The 17,989-nt window shown below is 37.4% G+C and overlaps 1 protein-coding gene across 2 annotated transcripts in view; it reads left to right on the forward strand.

Annotated features, from left to right (window-relative positions):
* The window catches only part of NUP153 (nucleoporin 153), a 70,683-nt gene extending 54,294 nt beyond the window's left edge, over positions 1-16,389 (forward strand). For both annotated transcript variants that reach the window (XM_046639646.1, XM_046639647.1), the window contains 6 exons: positions 911-1,105; positions 3,382-4,266; positions 6,200-6,523; positions 7,185-7,457; positions 14,761-14,929; positions 15,259-16,389. In XM_046639646.1, coding sequence (XP_046495602.1) covers positions 911-1,105; positions 3,382-4,266; positions 6,200-6,523; positions 7,185-7,457; positions 14,761-14,929; positions 15,259-15,343 — 1,931 coding nt within the window. In that variant the 3' untranslated portion in view covers positions 15,344-16,389. The remainder of the gene's footprint in view (positions 1-910; positions 1,106-3,381; positions 4,267-6,199; positions 6,524-7,184; positions 7,458-14,760; positions 14,930-15,258) is intronic.
* The last annotated feature ends 1,600 nt before the right edge of the window (positions 16,390-17,989 follow it).

A 17,989-nucleotide genomic window follows, 5' to 3' on the forward strand; every position in this document is an offset into this window, starting at 1 on the left:
TTAGAGAAGTGGGAGTACCAGAATGAATGGCTCCATTCTCAACCCTGTATTTCTTCAGCATTGTGCCTTGCAGACCCATCCTTCTTGTGCAGCCTCCTCTCCCCACAAACTTGCTAGTTCTGCTTAAAGATTTAAATAATCGAGTCTGTGAATCCATCTCCTGCTCCTTAGCCATTTCTTCCTCCTTTGCACTCTTGTTTAGATCATTTCTCACTTTCCATCTTGGTGATGGTGCTACATGTATTTATGTTTTTCTTTCTCCTTTTTAGCTCATGAGCACCTTTAGAAGTTAAGCAACATTTTATTCATCTCTATGTCCCCAGAACCTAAGTACATTATGGTGTTTGATAAACGTCTGTTAAATGGCTAGCTTATAACAGAAATGCCATGAACATAGTAGTAGGTGATGTCGAGTTGAATTGCAAAGTGGATGATAGAATACTTCTACGCAAAAATGATTATTTGAAAGGCAGAGACCTGTGCTTTGAAATCTTGAAATTAATATGGTCTGTGGCTGTGTATTTTTTATGTCTCCAAATAATGCCTCCAATTTATATCTTACATTTTATAATGCTGTGCTGTTGGAAGAAATTTGATAAAGAGTCTTAAGAAAAATTTAGTCCTTTAGGCTCCGATTTGTGAGCATGATTTTTTTTAACTGGCTATTCAAACTTGAGGTTAAGAGGGAGCTCATCATTGAGCAAGGTGAATGTGAGCTGCTCATTTATAAGAGTAAAAGAAATCTGAGATGTTTTTACTGTTTTTAACAATGTAATGTCTATATTTCTGGCGTTTTCTCTGTGTTAATAGGAAACACTAATAAAAATGGAACGTTCGGACTTACTGGTATCATTAAGATACTGACATAATGCAAATTAGAATTTTCATGTGTATCCTCATTATTTTTTAGGCAGTTCAGGACCTGCCTCAAGTAGCACCACTGTCCCTGTCTCTCTGTCTTCTGGAGGCTGCCTAGGATTGGACAAGTTCAAGAAACCTGAGGGAAGCTGGGATTGTGAAGTATGCCTAGTGCAGAATAAAGCAGATTCTACCAAATGCGTAGCATGTGAAAGTGCAAAGCCAGGCACAAAATCTGAGTTCAAAGGTAAGGTGTTGGTAAAGTGCCTCCTGGTATTGCCATTTTAAAGTGAAATATTTGCAAACAGCTTTAGTTTTAAAATTACTCATTCTCTATTGAAAATTCACCTAAAATGAGGTATTGTCCTAGACTTCTGGCTCACGTCTATCTCTGAGTTACTATAAAGTTGGATTATTTGCTGGTCAGCAGTGGGGTATCTTTCTGTAGCAGGGTAAAAGAACTATTCTGTCACGTGTTACTGAGTCTGAGAGAGTTTTAGGTTTCTATTTTTAATTGTTAACAGCCCTTTGGCATCTCAATGAATTTCCTGACTCTTATTTGGCTGGGAATTTACACCCCTAGAACCTTATTGTAAAGAATCTAGATTTGGGCTTTGGTTTCCCAGAGTATGTCTCAGATTTTGTTATGTTATGTAAATGGAAAGAAGAACCTCTGAAAGTAACTTATACTTAATTACCTGGAGGCCAAGTTTTTCTAGTCTTCATATTCCTGTGTGAATTATTTCATGTTTTATATGGGACACAGTTTAGTCAAAATTTTGATTTTGGGTAAATCAAAAGCTGGATTTTGGGGAGGGGGGGGAAGCTAGAAGGGAAAAGAAATTTTACATCTGAGAAAGATTTTAATCTGTAAGAGAGTAGGCCTAAAAGATGGGAATGTAAGAGCATTAAAAAAAGGAGTATCCAACTTTTACTACTCATAATTACGCCTTGGATTAGTTATTGGCTTTCAAACTTTTTTGACTGCAAACCAAAGTCAGTAAACTTTCGCCTTGTGACCCGTCACATGCACAGTGTCTATGTGATTGAAAGAAAAGTTTTACAGACTAATACTTATCTCTAGTATGTGTAAGATACCCTAGTGTTTTCTATTTTTTTTCTTTTTAGAAGGCAAATGCTGGTTGCCGCCTACTAAATTAATTACATGACTAATGGGATACAACAGGTTTGAAAGCCACTGCTGCCTTCCAGTGTACTTTAGCTCCCTCTCTAGCTGTACCTCAGGGTCCCTGTCCCATGTTTTCTACCTGTAGTGCAGTAATCATCATACCTTTAAATCTGTCCCTTTGAGGCAGAGGTGATAATTAGTTAATTATTTTCTTTGGCACCATTATTTATAGCTTTCTGTGTACTACCACTTAAGTATTTCAGAGACCATGTGGATGGCCGTTTGCTCCTGAGATTCTGATGGACTGTTTCCATTAAGTTTCTTAGGGAAAGAAAGTGGGGTGGGTAATCATTAAAAGGGGAAGACGGAAGAGGAGGGTTTGTAAAGCTTGGCCATCGTTTGTCTTTATTTCCACATGGGTAGCAGAGTTGTGGATAAATATCTTGGCACCCTTCAATGATTCCTTTGCTGAGTCAGCCAGTCAAGTGCTTCATTTCTGGTTTATTCAGCTCCAGAAAAGCATTAGGAATCCAAGACTTTGATCTCGTCAGTATAGCAGTATCTTTTTAAATACTGCTTCCACTCATGTAATTCTTGTTCTTTGATGGCTAAAAAAAACCTGTTTTAGATTCTTGAGTAAATAACACATTTATTCAGAAGATTTAAAAATTAAATTATGATAGGATTCACAGTGAAAAGTATTTCATGACCCCACTGGCACATTTTCCATCCTTCCTCCCCCAGCAAAGGTAATAGCTGTGGTTAATTTCTCATAACTCTTTCAGAGTTTCTTTATGCATATCATAAGCAAATATAGTCTTATTCTGTATCTTCTTATTTCCCTCTACCTTGTTAGAAAAGGCTATATACCACAGTGCCTTTCTGCCCCCTTGGTTTTATTATGGATTAGCTTGGACACATATTTGTTCTTCATTCTGGATTACATATGGCATTTTGATTGTCTGTGAATTTATCTTTCAAATAAAGACTCAGCTGTAGAATTCCTGGGTCAAAGGGTATATGTGTTTGTAATTTTTGGTAAATATTGATGAATTGCCTCCCATAAATTTTGTGCTAATTTACACCTCCACCTGCAGTGTGTTAATAAAGTATCTGTTACTCCTAGTCTCATCACCAACACTGTTTTATCAAACTTATTTGACCTCTGCCAGTCTGATAGATGACAAGTGGCATGTCAGTGTAGTTGTGACGATTGAGATGTAATTCCCATGGTGAATATTGGCACCTTGGTTCATGTTTACTACCATTGCTAATACTCTTCAAAGCAGGCCTTTTCAAAGTTATTCCTACTCCCTTTGGTTTTCAAAGTTTAGATTTTGTTTGAGAAAATAACTGTAATTCAGTGTCTTTGGTGTCTCTTATATTTTTTGAAGGCTTTGGTACATCTTCCTCATCTTCAAACCCAGCAGCCTCATCCTTCAAATTTGGTATCCCATCATCCTCTTCCGGGCCTTCTCAGACTTTAACAAACACTGGAAATTTTAAATTTGGAGATCAAGGAGGCTTCAAAATAGGTGTGTCATCAGATTCTGGGTCTATAAACACCGTGAGTGAAGGCTTTAAATTTTCTAAACCAATAGGAGATTTGAAATTTGGAGTTTCATCTGATTCTAAACCTGAAGAAGTTAAAAAAGACAGTAAGAATGATAATAATTTTAAATTTGGACTTTCTTCTGGTTTAAGCAATCCACCTTCTTTAGCTCCATTTCAGTTTGGGATGTCTAATCTTGGGCAGCAAGAAAAGAAAGAGGAACTGCCTAAATCTTCATCTGCAGGCTTTAGCTTTGGTACAGGTGTTATTAACTCTACCCCTGCTGCTACTAACACTGCGGTGGCCTCCGAGAACAAGAGCAGCTTCAGTTTTGGAACCACAGAAACCAAGAGTGTCTCAGTGACTCCTTTCACATGTAAGACAGCAGAAGCGAAAAAAGAAGAAATGCCTGCCGCCAAAGGAGGGTTTACTTTTGGCAATATGGAAGCTGCCCCTCTACCATCTGCCTCATTGTTTGCTTTGGGAAGGACAGAAGAGAAACAGCAAGAGCCTGTCACTTCTACTTCTCTGGTGTTTGGGAAGAAAGCTGACAACGAAGAGCCAAAGTGTCAACCAGTGTTTTCCTTTGGGAATTCAGAGCAAACCAAAGATGAGAGTTCTTCAAAGTCGACCTTTAGTTTCAGTATGGCAAAACCATCTGAGAAGGAATCTGAACAGCCAACAAAGGCCACTTTTACTTTTGGAGCTCAAACCAGTACTACAGCTGGTAAGTATTAAACGTTTTCTTACAAGGTGTCTCTGATATCTTGACAAACGCAGCAAGTCAAGGAATGGTTTACACTGAACATAGTTGAGAGAGTACCAGTAACAGAACTCTTGGGGAAGGAGCCTAGGATTCTCAGTTTTATCTGCTTCAAACCCCCATGATTCTGATGAAGTTATCTACGGATCGAATTTTGAGAAATACAGCTCTAAGGGAAAGCCCACGATACACATTTGTCTGAGTCTTTCTTCTGTTTGGGCTTTTATAATCAGAATTAGCATATGCTATTCAGGATAGGCATTCTTTCTTAAGCTCATAAAATATTTCTTAACTAATAAAATCTTTATGAATAGGCCTTCATTTGGAAATAGAGATAATTACTCACTATCAGACATTTAAGGAACATGGACAACAAAAATAATTAATTCCTGAGGAATAGAGGTGGTTATGAAAACTAAAATCCTGAAGAAAAAAACGAAATAGCATTTTTAAAAGTTAAAAAACATGGTTGGTGAAATAAGATCATTCTGTACACTGAGTAGCAGAAAAAACATAGCAGATAATCAGATTAGTGTACTGGAATTTCCCAGAACACAGTAAAGAATCAAATTAAACACTTATGAACACTTTTGGATAATAAATTGAAAACACAATAAAATGAAAAATTAACTTAAAAAAATAGTATGGAATTTAACACATAGGTATGAGTAGTTTTTGTCTATTAAATTTTTACTTGAAAATTTAAAAACACTTTAAAGAAAAACTAAATTATGTACTATATGGAAAGGGATAAAAATGAGGTAGGGTCTAATCAAATTTAATCATGGTGTCACCATACTGTTTCCATTGAAATCAGCGCTCTTAAAGCCTCCTGTTAACCAACTTGAAAATGAGCCAACATGCTCCATTTTCTGTGAATCATACTACTGTCCATATCGTAATGTGACCAGCCCTGTTTAGTAGACAATATGGGAACTTCAGTAAGGTGGCTAGATCCAGGATCACCATATAAAAATCAATGGCTTTTCTCCAGATCTGCAATAAGTAGTTGGACAACATATCTCATTTGTATTTTCTAACATTTCTAATTTGTATTTTATAATAGCAACAGAACCTGTTACATGCTAAATAATGAAAAGAACATAAAAGTCTACACAGAAATCGAAGTACAATGATGTACACCTGAAAAAAAACATAAAGGGCATATTTAATACTTGTTCCTAAGTGAGAATATTCCCCCCATCCCCAATATAATTTCTCTTCTTAGAGGAATTTTTGCCAAGCGTGATAGGCTAAACTAATTCTAAAATTTCATATGGAAGGAGAAACGCACAGAAGATTTTGGAGAGAAGGGCAAGTACACAGTCGGGTTTGCCCTACTAATCTCAAACTATACTGTAAAGCTACAGTAATTAAAACTGTCTAGAAACAATAACTGTAGAGGAAACATGCACATATATCTGGAAATTTAGTATGAGATAAAGGTGGAGTTAAAAATTGGTGAGCAAAGGATGCACGAGTCAATAAATGCTGCAGAGAAAGTTGGCTATTATTTGGAGAAATTGAAGTTATAATCTTGCTGACATAAACTTCAGAATCAAATTTATAAAACCACAGCTATCTCCCACTGTCTGAATTTGCTATCCAAACACAGTATCCAGTTAGATTGGGATTTAAGGGATATTTTAACTTTTGTTAATCTGAAGGCTGAAGGTTTTCGTATGTAAGACAAAAAATCCATAAGCCCTAAGAGAAAAGCTGGGTGTATTTGACTGTTATCAAAATTTAATGTAACAGTTGTCCATTTGATGAATGAATCTATATAGAAAACTTAGTGATTCTGTTTTCTAATGAAATCTTAGATTTAGCATAGGGAAAAATGCTTTCTGGACTGCTTGTTCTTAAAGATTTTTGTTTTTTAATTTCTGTCTTACAGATCAAGGTGCAGCAAAGCCAATTTTTAGCTTCTTGAACAACAATTCCTCTAATTCAAGTACACCAGCCACTTCTGCCTCCAGTGCACCTGCGGCCTCCTTTGTGTTTGGACAGGCCAGCAATCCTGTGAGCAGCTCTGCCTTTGGTAACTCTGCTGAATCCAGTACATCTCAGTCTTTGCTGTTTTCTCAAGAAAGCAAACCAGCAACCACGTCCAGCACGGGTACAGCTGTCACCCCGTTTGTCTTTGGTCCTGGAGCCAGCAGTAATAATACTGCAACCTCTGGTTTCAGCTTTGGAGCTACAACCACATCCAGCTCTGCAGGTACATTTAAAAAAGCAAAACCATGCTGGATTGGCTTTAATTATATCAAACCTTAGCAAATAATATAGCAGGTTATCACAAAACAGCATGGGTGCCTTTTAGGTCATCTATACCCGGGATGTTGTCATTACTCACCATGTGGAATAAATGTACACTTTGTGTTCAAGTTTATTATAATTAATTCTTGGAAACAATTTTTCTAATCTCAACAAGAGTGTAATCTTTAGTTTTTCCAAGTGTTCTTTTTGAAATGTTAAATTGTAGGTAAGCAGACACTGGGCATTATTTTATTAAACATTAGTTCCTCATTATGCACTATATACATGATTATGACATTAGCTGATTTCTGCAGTGTATTAAATTTCTGATGAGAAATCAGTTGACTTCTTAGATATATCCCTTTACCTAAAAATTTTGGACTATGAAGGTGGGGAGGCTTGTTAATAGTTTTTTTTAATATGGGTTCTATATGGTTTTACTAAATAATGGTAGAGAGAATAGTAATCTTAATCATTATTCAAAACTTGTCTTGATGGGATTTATTAAGCAAGGTAAGAATCTGAAAAGAAGTCTGAAATTTGCTTTTGCATTTATAGAGATTTCTTGAGGATTATCTCGTTTTAGCTATCATGGTGATGCAAGTATTTCTGTGGGCCTCTAGGATCCTCCTTTGTATTTGGCACTGGACCTTCAGCACCATCTGCCAGTCCAGCATTTGGTGCTAACCAGACCCCAACATTTGGACAAAGTCAAGGTGCCAGCCAGCCTAATCCGCCAGGCTTTGGGTCTATATCATCTTCAGCAGCATTGTTTTCTGCTGGTTCTCAGCCTGCACCACCTACTTTTGGGACAGTGTCAAGCAGTAGCCAGCCTCCTGTCTTTGGACAACAGCCTTGTCAGTCTGCGTTTGGCTCTGGAACAGCTCCTAATTCCAGTAAGTGTGTGGTAGTGATGTAGTTTGTATCTGTACTTAGGTTCTGTATGTTTTAAATATAATTTTTCTTTGAACTTTGAAACCATGTGTATGTCTTTCCTTGTTTTGGTCTCTGGTACTTGGCAGAATAGAGAGGTGCATGTCTAGACTTCACTGTAAGCAACATTCCCTATTTTCACACTATTAAGCACTTTTAAGGTACTAACGTGTTTGATTAAAATGTAGTTATTTCTTGCTCTTTGATTAGGTGCTGGATTCATTCAGTCCTATTTTTCCCCAGCTGAATTTCGGGGCACTCTAGATTTCAGCTGTATTTCCTAATCTCTTTATGACTAGATTATACCCCAGCTCCAGGCTCCTGGACAATCCAGCTGAGGGGTCTCATGACGCTTCCTCTTTGAGGATACTAGCTTTTTCACTTGCATGTTTACATAAACATTCCTGTGGCTTTTTAAATATCACTAATCACATTGTAGTATAATGATGTATTTCCTTAAGATTGCACCGTGTATATTTTTCTAATTGTGAAATATAACCTCATATAGAAAAGCATGAAACATAAGTGAACTATGCAGTGTTGAAGCAAACCCTTGTGTAACCAGGAGCCCCTTCTGTATCCCTTTTTGATCACATTCCTCTCTTCTTTCCTTGCTCTAATGCTATCTTGGTTTTTATGGTAATCATTTTTGTTTTTTTTTAAAGTTAACTACTGATAGACGCATCTCTACAAAATACAGTTTTGCCCAATTTTTAACTATATAAATGGAATCTTACCATATTCAGTCTTTTGATTATTGCTCCTTTCACTCTGTCTTATCTGTAAGGTTCATCCATGTTATTGCATACAGTTTGTTCATTTTCATTGCTGTAGAGTAAATCACTGTATGAATATACAGCAATTTATCCATATAGTGTTGACAAATGTTTCTGTTGTTTTTAGCTATTAGGGAATGCAACCCTGCACATTCTCCCTGGGAGAGGGATTGCCAAATTAAAAGGTGTGCATATCTTATACTTTAGAAGATAATATAAATTTTTCCTGATGGATTGTGCCAATTCACATCCTACCAGCATTGTATAAGGATTGTCATATTTGGATTCTACTTGATTTCATTTTTTGGGAAGTCTTTTTATAAGGTTTTTGGGTCATTTTTCTGTTCAGTTGTTTTGCTTTTGTTTATTGATTTGTAGGAGTTCTTTCTTCTAGATATTAGTATTTTGTCGGTACATGTAGCAAATTTCTCGTGTTTTGTGACACTTTTTAATTGAGATTTATTGACTTTATTCTCCTAATGTGGAATTGGAGAGAGTTTAGCTTTCTTTGATACAGGTAACATTGCCCTCCATCCTCCTAATGTAGTGACATACAGTTAGATCGGTATTCTAAGTATGCAAATACAGTATGATGTACTGTGATTTTCTTTTCTATACACAGCTTGGGGCTGTTTTTCACTATCTCAAAGAAATTTCTCACAGAATCTTCTAGCATGCTCCTCCCACCACGCTTTCTAGGACTGCTGTTTAACTGTCGTCTCGGGGATCTCTTTTTAACTGTCTCTTTGTAGATTCCTTTAGCTTCCTCTTAAAGGAATCTCTGTTTCCTGGATGCCGTGTCTTCCTTCTTTTTCTCTTGTTTTGATGGAGTACATCTTCCAGTGATTGCTTAAAGACTCAGGGAAGAAAATTTTGAGGCCTTGCATTTCTTTTGGAAGGATGTTTCTTCTGCCCCCATGTTTGGTAAGATTTTGGTTGAATATAGATTTAGATTGGAAATCATTTTCATAATTTTGAGAGCATTCCTTCGTTGTGGACTTTCTGGCTCCCAGGGTTACTCTTCAAGTTTTGACTACTCTGTGATTTTTGACTTATTTCTTCTTTCTGGAATCTCAGAATCTTTTGTTTTGCCTCCAGTGTTGTGACTTATCAGGAGGATGTTCCTTGGTCCGAATCCATTTTATCTATTGATTATGTAAGGAATGTAGTGTGTCCTTTCGTGAACTTTGATTCCTGGGAATTTTCTTGAATTATTTCTTTGAAGATTTTATGCCTTATTCTCTAACTTTCATTCTCTCTTTTTTTCCCCACTTTTTGTCTTTGTTGTACTTTCTGGGAAGATTTCTTCACTTTATCTTTTTACTTCCGCTAGTATCACTTTTTAATTTCCAAGTCTTCTTTTTTGTTCTGTGGATATTTCCTGTTTATATCCTTCTGTTGTTTCAGAACTGTTATCTGTTGATCTCTTGAGGATATTAATAATGAGGTGGTTTATTTCTTAAAGCTTTTGCTTAGTCAGTTTCTCCAAATTGCTTTTGGTCTTAATGTTTCTTATGAAATACTTTCCTCAAATGTCTGTTGCTGCTTGACTATCTGCTCCAAGCTTTTAGATTTTTTTCAGTTGGAGTAAGAATATTTCACATGAGTTCTACACTTTCAGCAAATAAAGTGAACAATACAGCATTGTTAACTATAGGCACGCTGTAGAATAGCAGGCCTCTAGAACTTACTCATCTTGCCTAACTAAAACTTTATACCCACTGAATAGCAACTCCCAATTTCCTCCCATCCTCCTCCCCACCACCAGCAGCCACCATTCTTCTCTTTGCTTCCATGAGTTTGGCTGTTTTAGATACCTCACGTAAGTGAAATCGTGAAATACTTGTCCTTCTGTGACTGGCGTATTTCACTTAGCATAATGTCTTCCAGGTTCATCCATGTTTTTGCATATTGCAAGATTTCTTTCTTTCTTTTTTTTTTTTTTACTTAAGATTATGATAGTTTACAACCTTGTGAAATTTCAGTTGTCAGTCATGTTGTAGGTACACTCTTTCACCCTTTGTGCTCACCCCCACCCCCCCTTTCCCCTGGTAACCACTAATCTGTTCTCTTTGTCTACATGTTTAACTTCCACATATGAGTGGAGTCATACAGAGATTGTCTTTCTCTGTCTGGCTTATTTCACTTAACATAATACCCTCCAGGTCCATCCATGTTGTTGTGAATGGGACGATTTTATCCTTTTTTATGGCTGAGTAATGTTCCATTGTATATATATACCATATCTTCTTTATCCAGTCGTCAGTTAGTTGATGGGCACTTAGGTTGCTTCCACATCTTGGCTATTGTAAATAATGCTGCAGTGAACATAGGGGTACATGGGACTTTTGATATTGCGGATTTCAGGTTCTTTGGATAGATACCCAGTAGTGGGATGGCTGGGTGATATGGTATTTCTATTTTTAATTTTTTGAGAAGTCTCCATACTGTTTTCCATAGTGGCTGCACCAGTTTGCATTCCCACCAGCAGTGTATGAGGGTTCCTTTTTCTCCACAACCTCTCCAACATTTGTCTCTTTGTTTTGGTTATTTTTTCCATTCTAATGGGTGTAAGGTGATATCTTAGTGTAGTTTTGATTTGCATTTTCCTGACGATTAGTGATGAGCTCTTTTCATGTGTCTATTGGCCATCCATATATCTTCTTTGGAGAAAGGTCTGTTCATGTCCCCTGCCCATTTTTTGATCAGGTTGTTTGATTTTTTTGTTGTTGAGTTGTGTGAGTTCTTTATATAGTATAGAGATTAACCCTTTGTCGGATATATGACTTGCAAATATTTTCTCCCAATTGGTTGGTTGTTGTTTTGTTTCAATCCTGTTTTCCCTTGCCTTGAAGAAGCTCTTTAGTCTGATGAAGTCCCATTTGTTTATTCTTTCTGTTGTTTCCCTTGTCTGGGAAGACGTGATGTCCAAAAAGATCCTTTAGATACTGATGTCAGAGAGTGTGCTGCCATGGGGCCGGCCCAGTGGCACAGCAGTTAAGTGCACACGTTCCGCTTCTCGGCAGCCAGGGGTTCGCTGGTTCGAATCCTGGGTGTGGACATGGCACTACTTGGCAAAAGCCATGCTGTCGTAGGCATCCCACGTATAAAGCAGAGGAAGATGGGCATGGATGTTAGCTCAGGGCCAGTCTTGCTCAGCAAAAAGAGGATTGGCAGTAGTTAGCTCAGGGCTAATCTTCCTCAAAAAAAAAAAAATAAAGAGTGTACTGCTTATATTTTCTTCTAGAAGCCTTATGGTTTCAGGTCTTATCTTTAGGTCTTTGATTCATTTTCAGTTTATTTTTGTGAATGGTAAAAAAGAATGGTCAATTTTCATTCTTTTACATGTGGCTTTCCAGTTTTCCCAGCACCATTTGTTGAAGAGACTTTCTTTTCTCCATTGTAGGCCCTCAGCTCCTTTGTTGAAGATTAGCTGTCCATAGATGTGTGGTTTTATTTCTGGGCTTTCAATTCTGTTCCATTGATCTGTGCATCTGTTTTTGTACCAGTACCATGCTGTTTTGATTACTGTAGCTTTGTAGTATGTTTTGAAGTCAGGGATTGTGATGCCTCCAGCTTTGTTCTTTTTTCTCAGGATTGCTTTAGCAATTCGGAGTCTTTTGTTGCCCCATATGAATTTTAGGATTCTTTGTTCTATTTCTGTGAAGAGTGTCATTGGGATTTTAATTGGGATGGCATTGAATCTGTAGACTGCTTTAGGTAGTATGGACATTTTAACTATGTTTATTCTTCCAATCCATGTGCATGGAATGTCTTTCCATCTCTTTATGTTGTCATCACTTTCTTTCAGGAAAGTCTTGTAACAGTTTTCGTTGTATAGGTCTTTCACTTCCTTAGTTAAATTTACCCCAAGATATTTTATTCTTTTTGTTGCAGTTGTGAATGGGATTTTGTGTTCTTGAGTTCTTTTTCTGTTAGGTCGTTGTTAGAGTATAGAAATGCTACTGATTTATGTAAGTTGATTTTATACCCTGCAGCTTTGCTGTAGCTGTTGATTATTTCTAACAGTTTTCCTATGGATTCTTTGGGGTTTTCTATATATAAGATCTTGCTGTCTGCAAACAGCGAGAGTTTCACTTCTTCATTGCCTATTTGGATTCCTTTTATTTCTTTTTCCCGCCTAATTGCTCTGGCCAAAACCTCTAGAACTATGTTGAATAAGAGTGCTGAGAGTGGACACCCTTGTCTTGTTCCTGTTCTCAGAGGGATGGCTTTCAGTTTTTGCCCATTGAGTATGATGTTGGCTGTGGGTTTGTCATATATGACCTTTATTATGTTGAGGTACTTTCGTTTGATACCCATTTTATTGAGAGTTTTTATCGTAAATGGATGTTGGATCTTGTCGAAAGCTTTCTCTGCATCTGTTGAGATGATCATGTGGTTTTTGTTTCTCATTTTGTTAATGTAGTGTATCACGTTGATTGACTTGTGGATGTTGAACCGTCCCTGTGTCCCTGGTATAAATCCCACTTGATCATGGTGTATGATCTTTTTAATGTATTGCTGTATTCGGTTTACCAGAATTTTGTTGAGGATTTTTCCATCTATGTTCATCAGTGATACTGGCCTGTAGTTTTCCTTCTTTGTGTTTTCCTTGCCTGGTTTTGGGATCAGGGTGAAGATTTACTTCTTTTTTAAGACTGAGTAATATTCCATTGTATGTATGTGCATCATTTTCTATATTTGTCTATCTGTCAATGGATTTTTAGGTTATTTTTACTTCTTGGCTATTGTGAATAATGCTGCAATGAATATGAGAGTCCAGATATTTCCTGAAGATCCTGATTTCACATCTTTTGGATAAATACCTAGAATGGGATTGCTGGATCATACAGTATTTCTATTTTTGATTTTTCGAGGAACCTCCATACTGTTTTCCATAGTGGCAACACCAATTTGCATCCCGACCAACAGTGCACAAGGGTTCCCTTTTTCCTCATCCTCACCAACACTTACCTCTTTTTGATAATAGCCATTCTAACAGGTGTAAGGTGGTACCTCATAGTGGTTTTCATTTGCATTTCCCTGATGATTAGTAATGTTGAGCATCTTTTCATATACCTTTTGGCCATTTGTATGTCATCTTTGGAGAAATGTCTATTCAAGTCTTTTGCCCATTTTTTCTTTTAAAGATTGGCACCTGAACTGACATCTGTTACCAATCTTCTTCTTTTTTTCCCCCCCTTCTTCCCAAAGCCCCCCAGTACATAGTTGTATATTCCAGTTGCAGGTCCTTCTTGCTTTGCTATGTGGGACACTGCTTCAGCATGGCCTGATGAGCAATGCCATGTCCACACCCAGGATCCAAACTGGCGAAACCCTGGGGTGCTGATGCAGATTACACGAACATAACCACTCAGCCACGGGGCCAGCCCCCTTTTTCCCATTTTTTAATTGAGTTATTTGGGGGTCTTTTTGCTGTTGAGTTGTAGGAGTTCCTTATATTTTGTTTATCAGTCCCTTATGAGATATGGTTTGCAAATATTTTCTCCCATTCTACTCATAATCTTATGAGTGTAGGACACCTCAATACCACTTGATAATTCTTTGTACATGGCTAGGGCTTATAGATCTTGAATTTCATTATAGGTTGATCTGACTGCTTGTTTACTTGGGAAGACCTGAATGTTTGTATCTTTAGGTCTATCCTTTTAGATTGTCAGATTCCCCAGAGAAAATTCTTGCAGTCTCCTTTCTGGAGGGTATGTACATCCTGCTGACTGCCAGTGTTCTGGGCGCTGAGTCTGGGAGGGAGGCTGCAGTTCTAAATGTTCATTACATCAATCTACTCTTAATCTTGCTGTTTTCAGTGTGATATCCTTGCCTTTAACTCTGCATGATTTCTCAGTCCCGAGACCTCCAGAGACTGAAGTTCTGTTCTTCTGCTAGGGTAGAGGAAGAGAATTACCATTCTGTTTCGTGTTGGCGAGCGATTGATCTAGGTATCTGCTTCTTAAACATATTCTACCATCCTTCTTGTTTTTTAGTCACAACTTGATTCTTACTTTCCGGGGTACTTGGAAACCTAAACTTTTTGGGTATGTTTAGTGTAAATGGCATTGCCTCTGTGCTTCCCCTTGCTGCTGATTTAGTATTCCATTCCAGTCAGCCTTCTAGCTTCTAAAGTTTGTTGCTGTCATCTCCTCTCTCCCTATCTTTGTAAAAATCCCATTACTGTTATTTTAATGTAATTTTTGAAAAAGATAGTGCTAAATCTGTTTGTTGATTCCGCTGTCTTTAACCAGAATTCCACCCTGCCCTTTTTACCTTGGTCGTGGGTAAGTTGGGTCACTTGTTGGAGGATGTCAAGTATGTATTGTTTGTCACTGGAGAAAATGCGTAATTTCAACTTGAAGTGATTATAAGAGAGCTTAACCGTTTACGTGTTTTTGTATGTAAAGGTCAGAGTCATTACTAGAAAAACTATCATTTTTACCTTAATGGAGCTTTTCTGCTTCCACTGTTGTAGGTCCAGCTTTCCAGTTTGGCAGCACCACTACCAATTTCAACTTTACAAACAACAATCCGCCAGGAGTATTCACATTTGGTGCAAATCCTAGCACACCTGCAGCCTCAGCCCAGCCTTCAGGCTCAGGGGGCTTTCCATTTAGCCAGTCTCCAGCAGCATTCACTGTGGGGTAAGAGAACTTTTTGTTGAAATGGGGAATTTTACATGGTATGGGTGTGTGCATATGTATTTAGTGTGTATGTGTTGTGTTTTTAACATCACCAAGATGTACAGTTCAGGTAAAATCAAGTATATTCTCCAGTATCAATTTACCATATTATAATTTTGGAGGATCATAGCCTGAGAAAAATAGCAATAATTGTGTGTGTATTAGGTGTAACAGAAAACGTGTTTACTTTGTCTTTTTTTCTCCCCTTTGTCACTGGTCACATTTAATGTTATTATGACTCTGAGATTTTATCTGAGCATCATGTCACAGGAAGTTTTTATTTTTCACAGGTCAAATGGGAAAAATATGTTCTCCTCTTCTGGAACTTCAGTTCCTGGTCGCAAGATAAAGACTGCTGTTAGACGTAGGAAATAAAGGTCACAATGGTGTTATACACAACAGTTTTAACAACGGCTGGTGCCCTTCTTTCAGATACTGGAGTGTACTGTGTGCTGGGGTTATCTGAAGTCAGATCTGCCTAAGGACTTCTTTAATTTTGGAATTTTCCTCTTCTTTCTTTACAGAAGTCCCATCCTCACCTCTCCCACCCCCTTTTTAAAAAATAGTAGCTAGACTGGTGACTGATTCTTCAGCAAAAATATTTTATGATCCAGCAGATTATTCACTGATTTGGCATAGGCTGGCTGAACCCAGGATTAGAGCCCGCTCGGTGAATGGCTTTGTATAGAACCTCTTCATCTGCACCACTATGTGCGTTGATATGCGTTTATGGAACGCACTGAAATTGTAATTATATCTGAGGAATTCTGTATAGATTAGAGGATGTTGAAATGAATGATTTCTATGCTGAGTTTGTGCTGGTGTATGTGTGAAGTGAGTGAGTTGGGTGTATTGTGCACTAAAATTTTCTGATAGAGGAAGCCTGATTTTAAAGAATGGTCCATGCTAAGGACTTGTTAGATCTAGTTCGTTCTCCATTTAATAATTATATGCTATTTCTATATTTTCATCCTTCTGACTATCACCTGTCTTGCCTTTTTCATTATTTTATTATGAAACTTGTGTAAATACAATTTTGTTTCTGTACTTTTTTGGCATAACATAAATCTGTGAACTTGAAATTTTCATTTTGTGTTAGAAATGTTTTTTGTTGTTTAGTCTTGTCTCAGATTTTATTATGTAAATCCCATTATTCAAAGTTGCCTAAATCCATTTGGAAATCTTTAAAAAAAAAATTGGGGATTCTTAAAGTGAATTTATTGGCTTTTCTGATCCAGTTTTGTTTGGACCAAAAACCAGTATTGTACAAAGTATTAAACATATATTTTTATATTTACTGAAATGGACTGTGGTGACTTTGGATAATAAGGAAAAGTTTAATATTAAAGCCATGTTTATTACAGTATAATTAACATGTTAAACCATGGGATAAATGCCATCAATAAAAAAATTATGAAATACTTTTTGTTCTAGTGTTAACTCATAACAAAGGTACCAGTGTTAATGGAAGGGAACTCAGAAGGTTAGCAGTGGTCAGTTAGAAGAGAAATTCCAAAGAATACATGTGATTTGGAGAACTCCGAAGTGTGAAGGTGAAAGTGTCTGAATTTACGACGTGTGGAAGGTACCCTGCTTTTTGTCTGGTGCTAGGAATCTCGCCTACTTTGCACATAAACTGACGTATCTTTTTAAAAGTTGAAAATAAACACACACAACCATTTCTGTTTGTACTTGTATCTTCCTTAATAGGTGATTAGACAGTGTTTATTGATCAAGTTCTTGGAGATACATGCCCAGAGCAGCTCGCAAAAACTTCAGTGGTCCTTTTGTGTAGTCTTTTGGATTATTTTGCCAAATGTTTTTGTTTAAACTAGATTCCTTTTTTATGGTCCATAAAAGAGCTCGTGGGACAGCATTTAATAGTTTTATTCTTCAATTTGAAGGCACAGTTATTTTGTGCTGACTTTTATTTTGCTGAACTAGTTGGAGTCTAAATTCAGAACTTAAAAATGTTTAGGAGCTTTTTTGTCTGTTTCCAATGAAAAGATAATTTTTCTTATTGAAAATATCTTAGGCCATCATCAAATGCTGGTTTTGGAGTAGAAGTTTTATATTTCTAATACTTTATTTATTTATTCTAAAGATTGGCACCTGAGCTAACAACTGTTGCCAATCTTTTTTTTTTTTTTTCCTGCTTTTTCTGCCCAAATGCCCCCAGTACATAGTTGTGTCTTTTAGTTGTGGTTGCTTTTAGTGGTGGCCTGTGGGATGCCACCTCAGCCGGGCCTTACAAGCGGTGCCATGTCTGGGCCCAGGATCCGAACCAGCGAAACACTGGGCCGCTGCAGTGGAGCAGGTGAACTTGACAACTGGGCCACAGGGCCGGCCCCTCTAATACTTTATTAATAACACACATTTGACATGGACCTGTTTGGGGGCAAACAATAATGGTAAAGTAAACTGGAAATCTGTGGTTTGAGGGTGAGAAGTTAATGACTAATTAAATTGCAGGCGCATTCCTTCTTAGCCATTCTCTAGGCCCACATGGACAGGAATATTCTGGGAAAGATTTTTCATAAAAAATGTGCTATAAATTATGTTTCATTTTATTTAGTACTTTAAAAAAAAGTGACTGAAAAGGATACTTAGGGTAGCTTATCTTAAAAAGGAAATCTTCTAGCCCCCAAAACTGAAGCTTATAGGGCTATACTCAAGACTTGTTTTTTCCATCTCAACTGCTGTAATTCTCAGGCTGCAAATGAGAGCACTAGAATACATTCTTGGTAGCAGCTCAACCTCAAACCTGTTCCTGCTTAAGTTCCGCAGAGGTTATCTCCTTATTACACTGGTTCAGATTGCAGACCCACTTCTGAGCTATTCCCTGTGGCTGTAACATCAGCCTGGCAGGCTTGGGTTATATGCTCTATGCAGAAGTGAAAACCGAGGGCTGTTTGTGGAAGAAGGGGACACATCATGGAAAGAAAACAATAAAAGCCCACTTCCCATGCTGGACCAGTGAGGGATTTTTAACTGAAAATAATTGCAGAAGGGAGGAAAGCT

Source organism: Equus quagga, chromosome 15 (genome assembly GCF_021613505.1).
Source record: "Equus quagga isolate Etosha38 chromosome 15, UCLA_HA_Equagga_1.0, whole genome shotgun sequence".
NCBI lineage: Eukaryota > Metazoa > Chordata > Mammalia > Perissodactyla > Equidae > Equus > Equus quagga.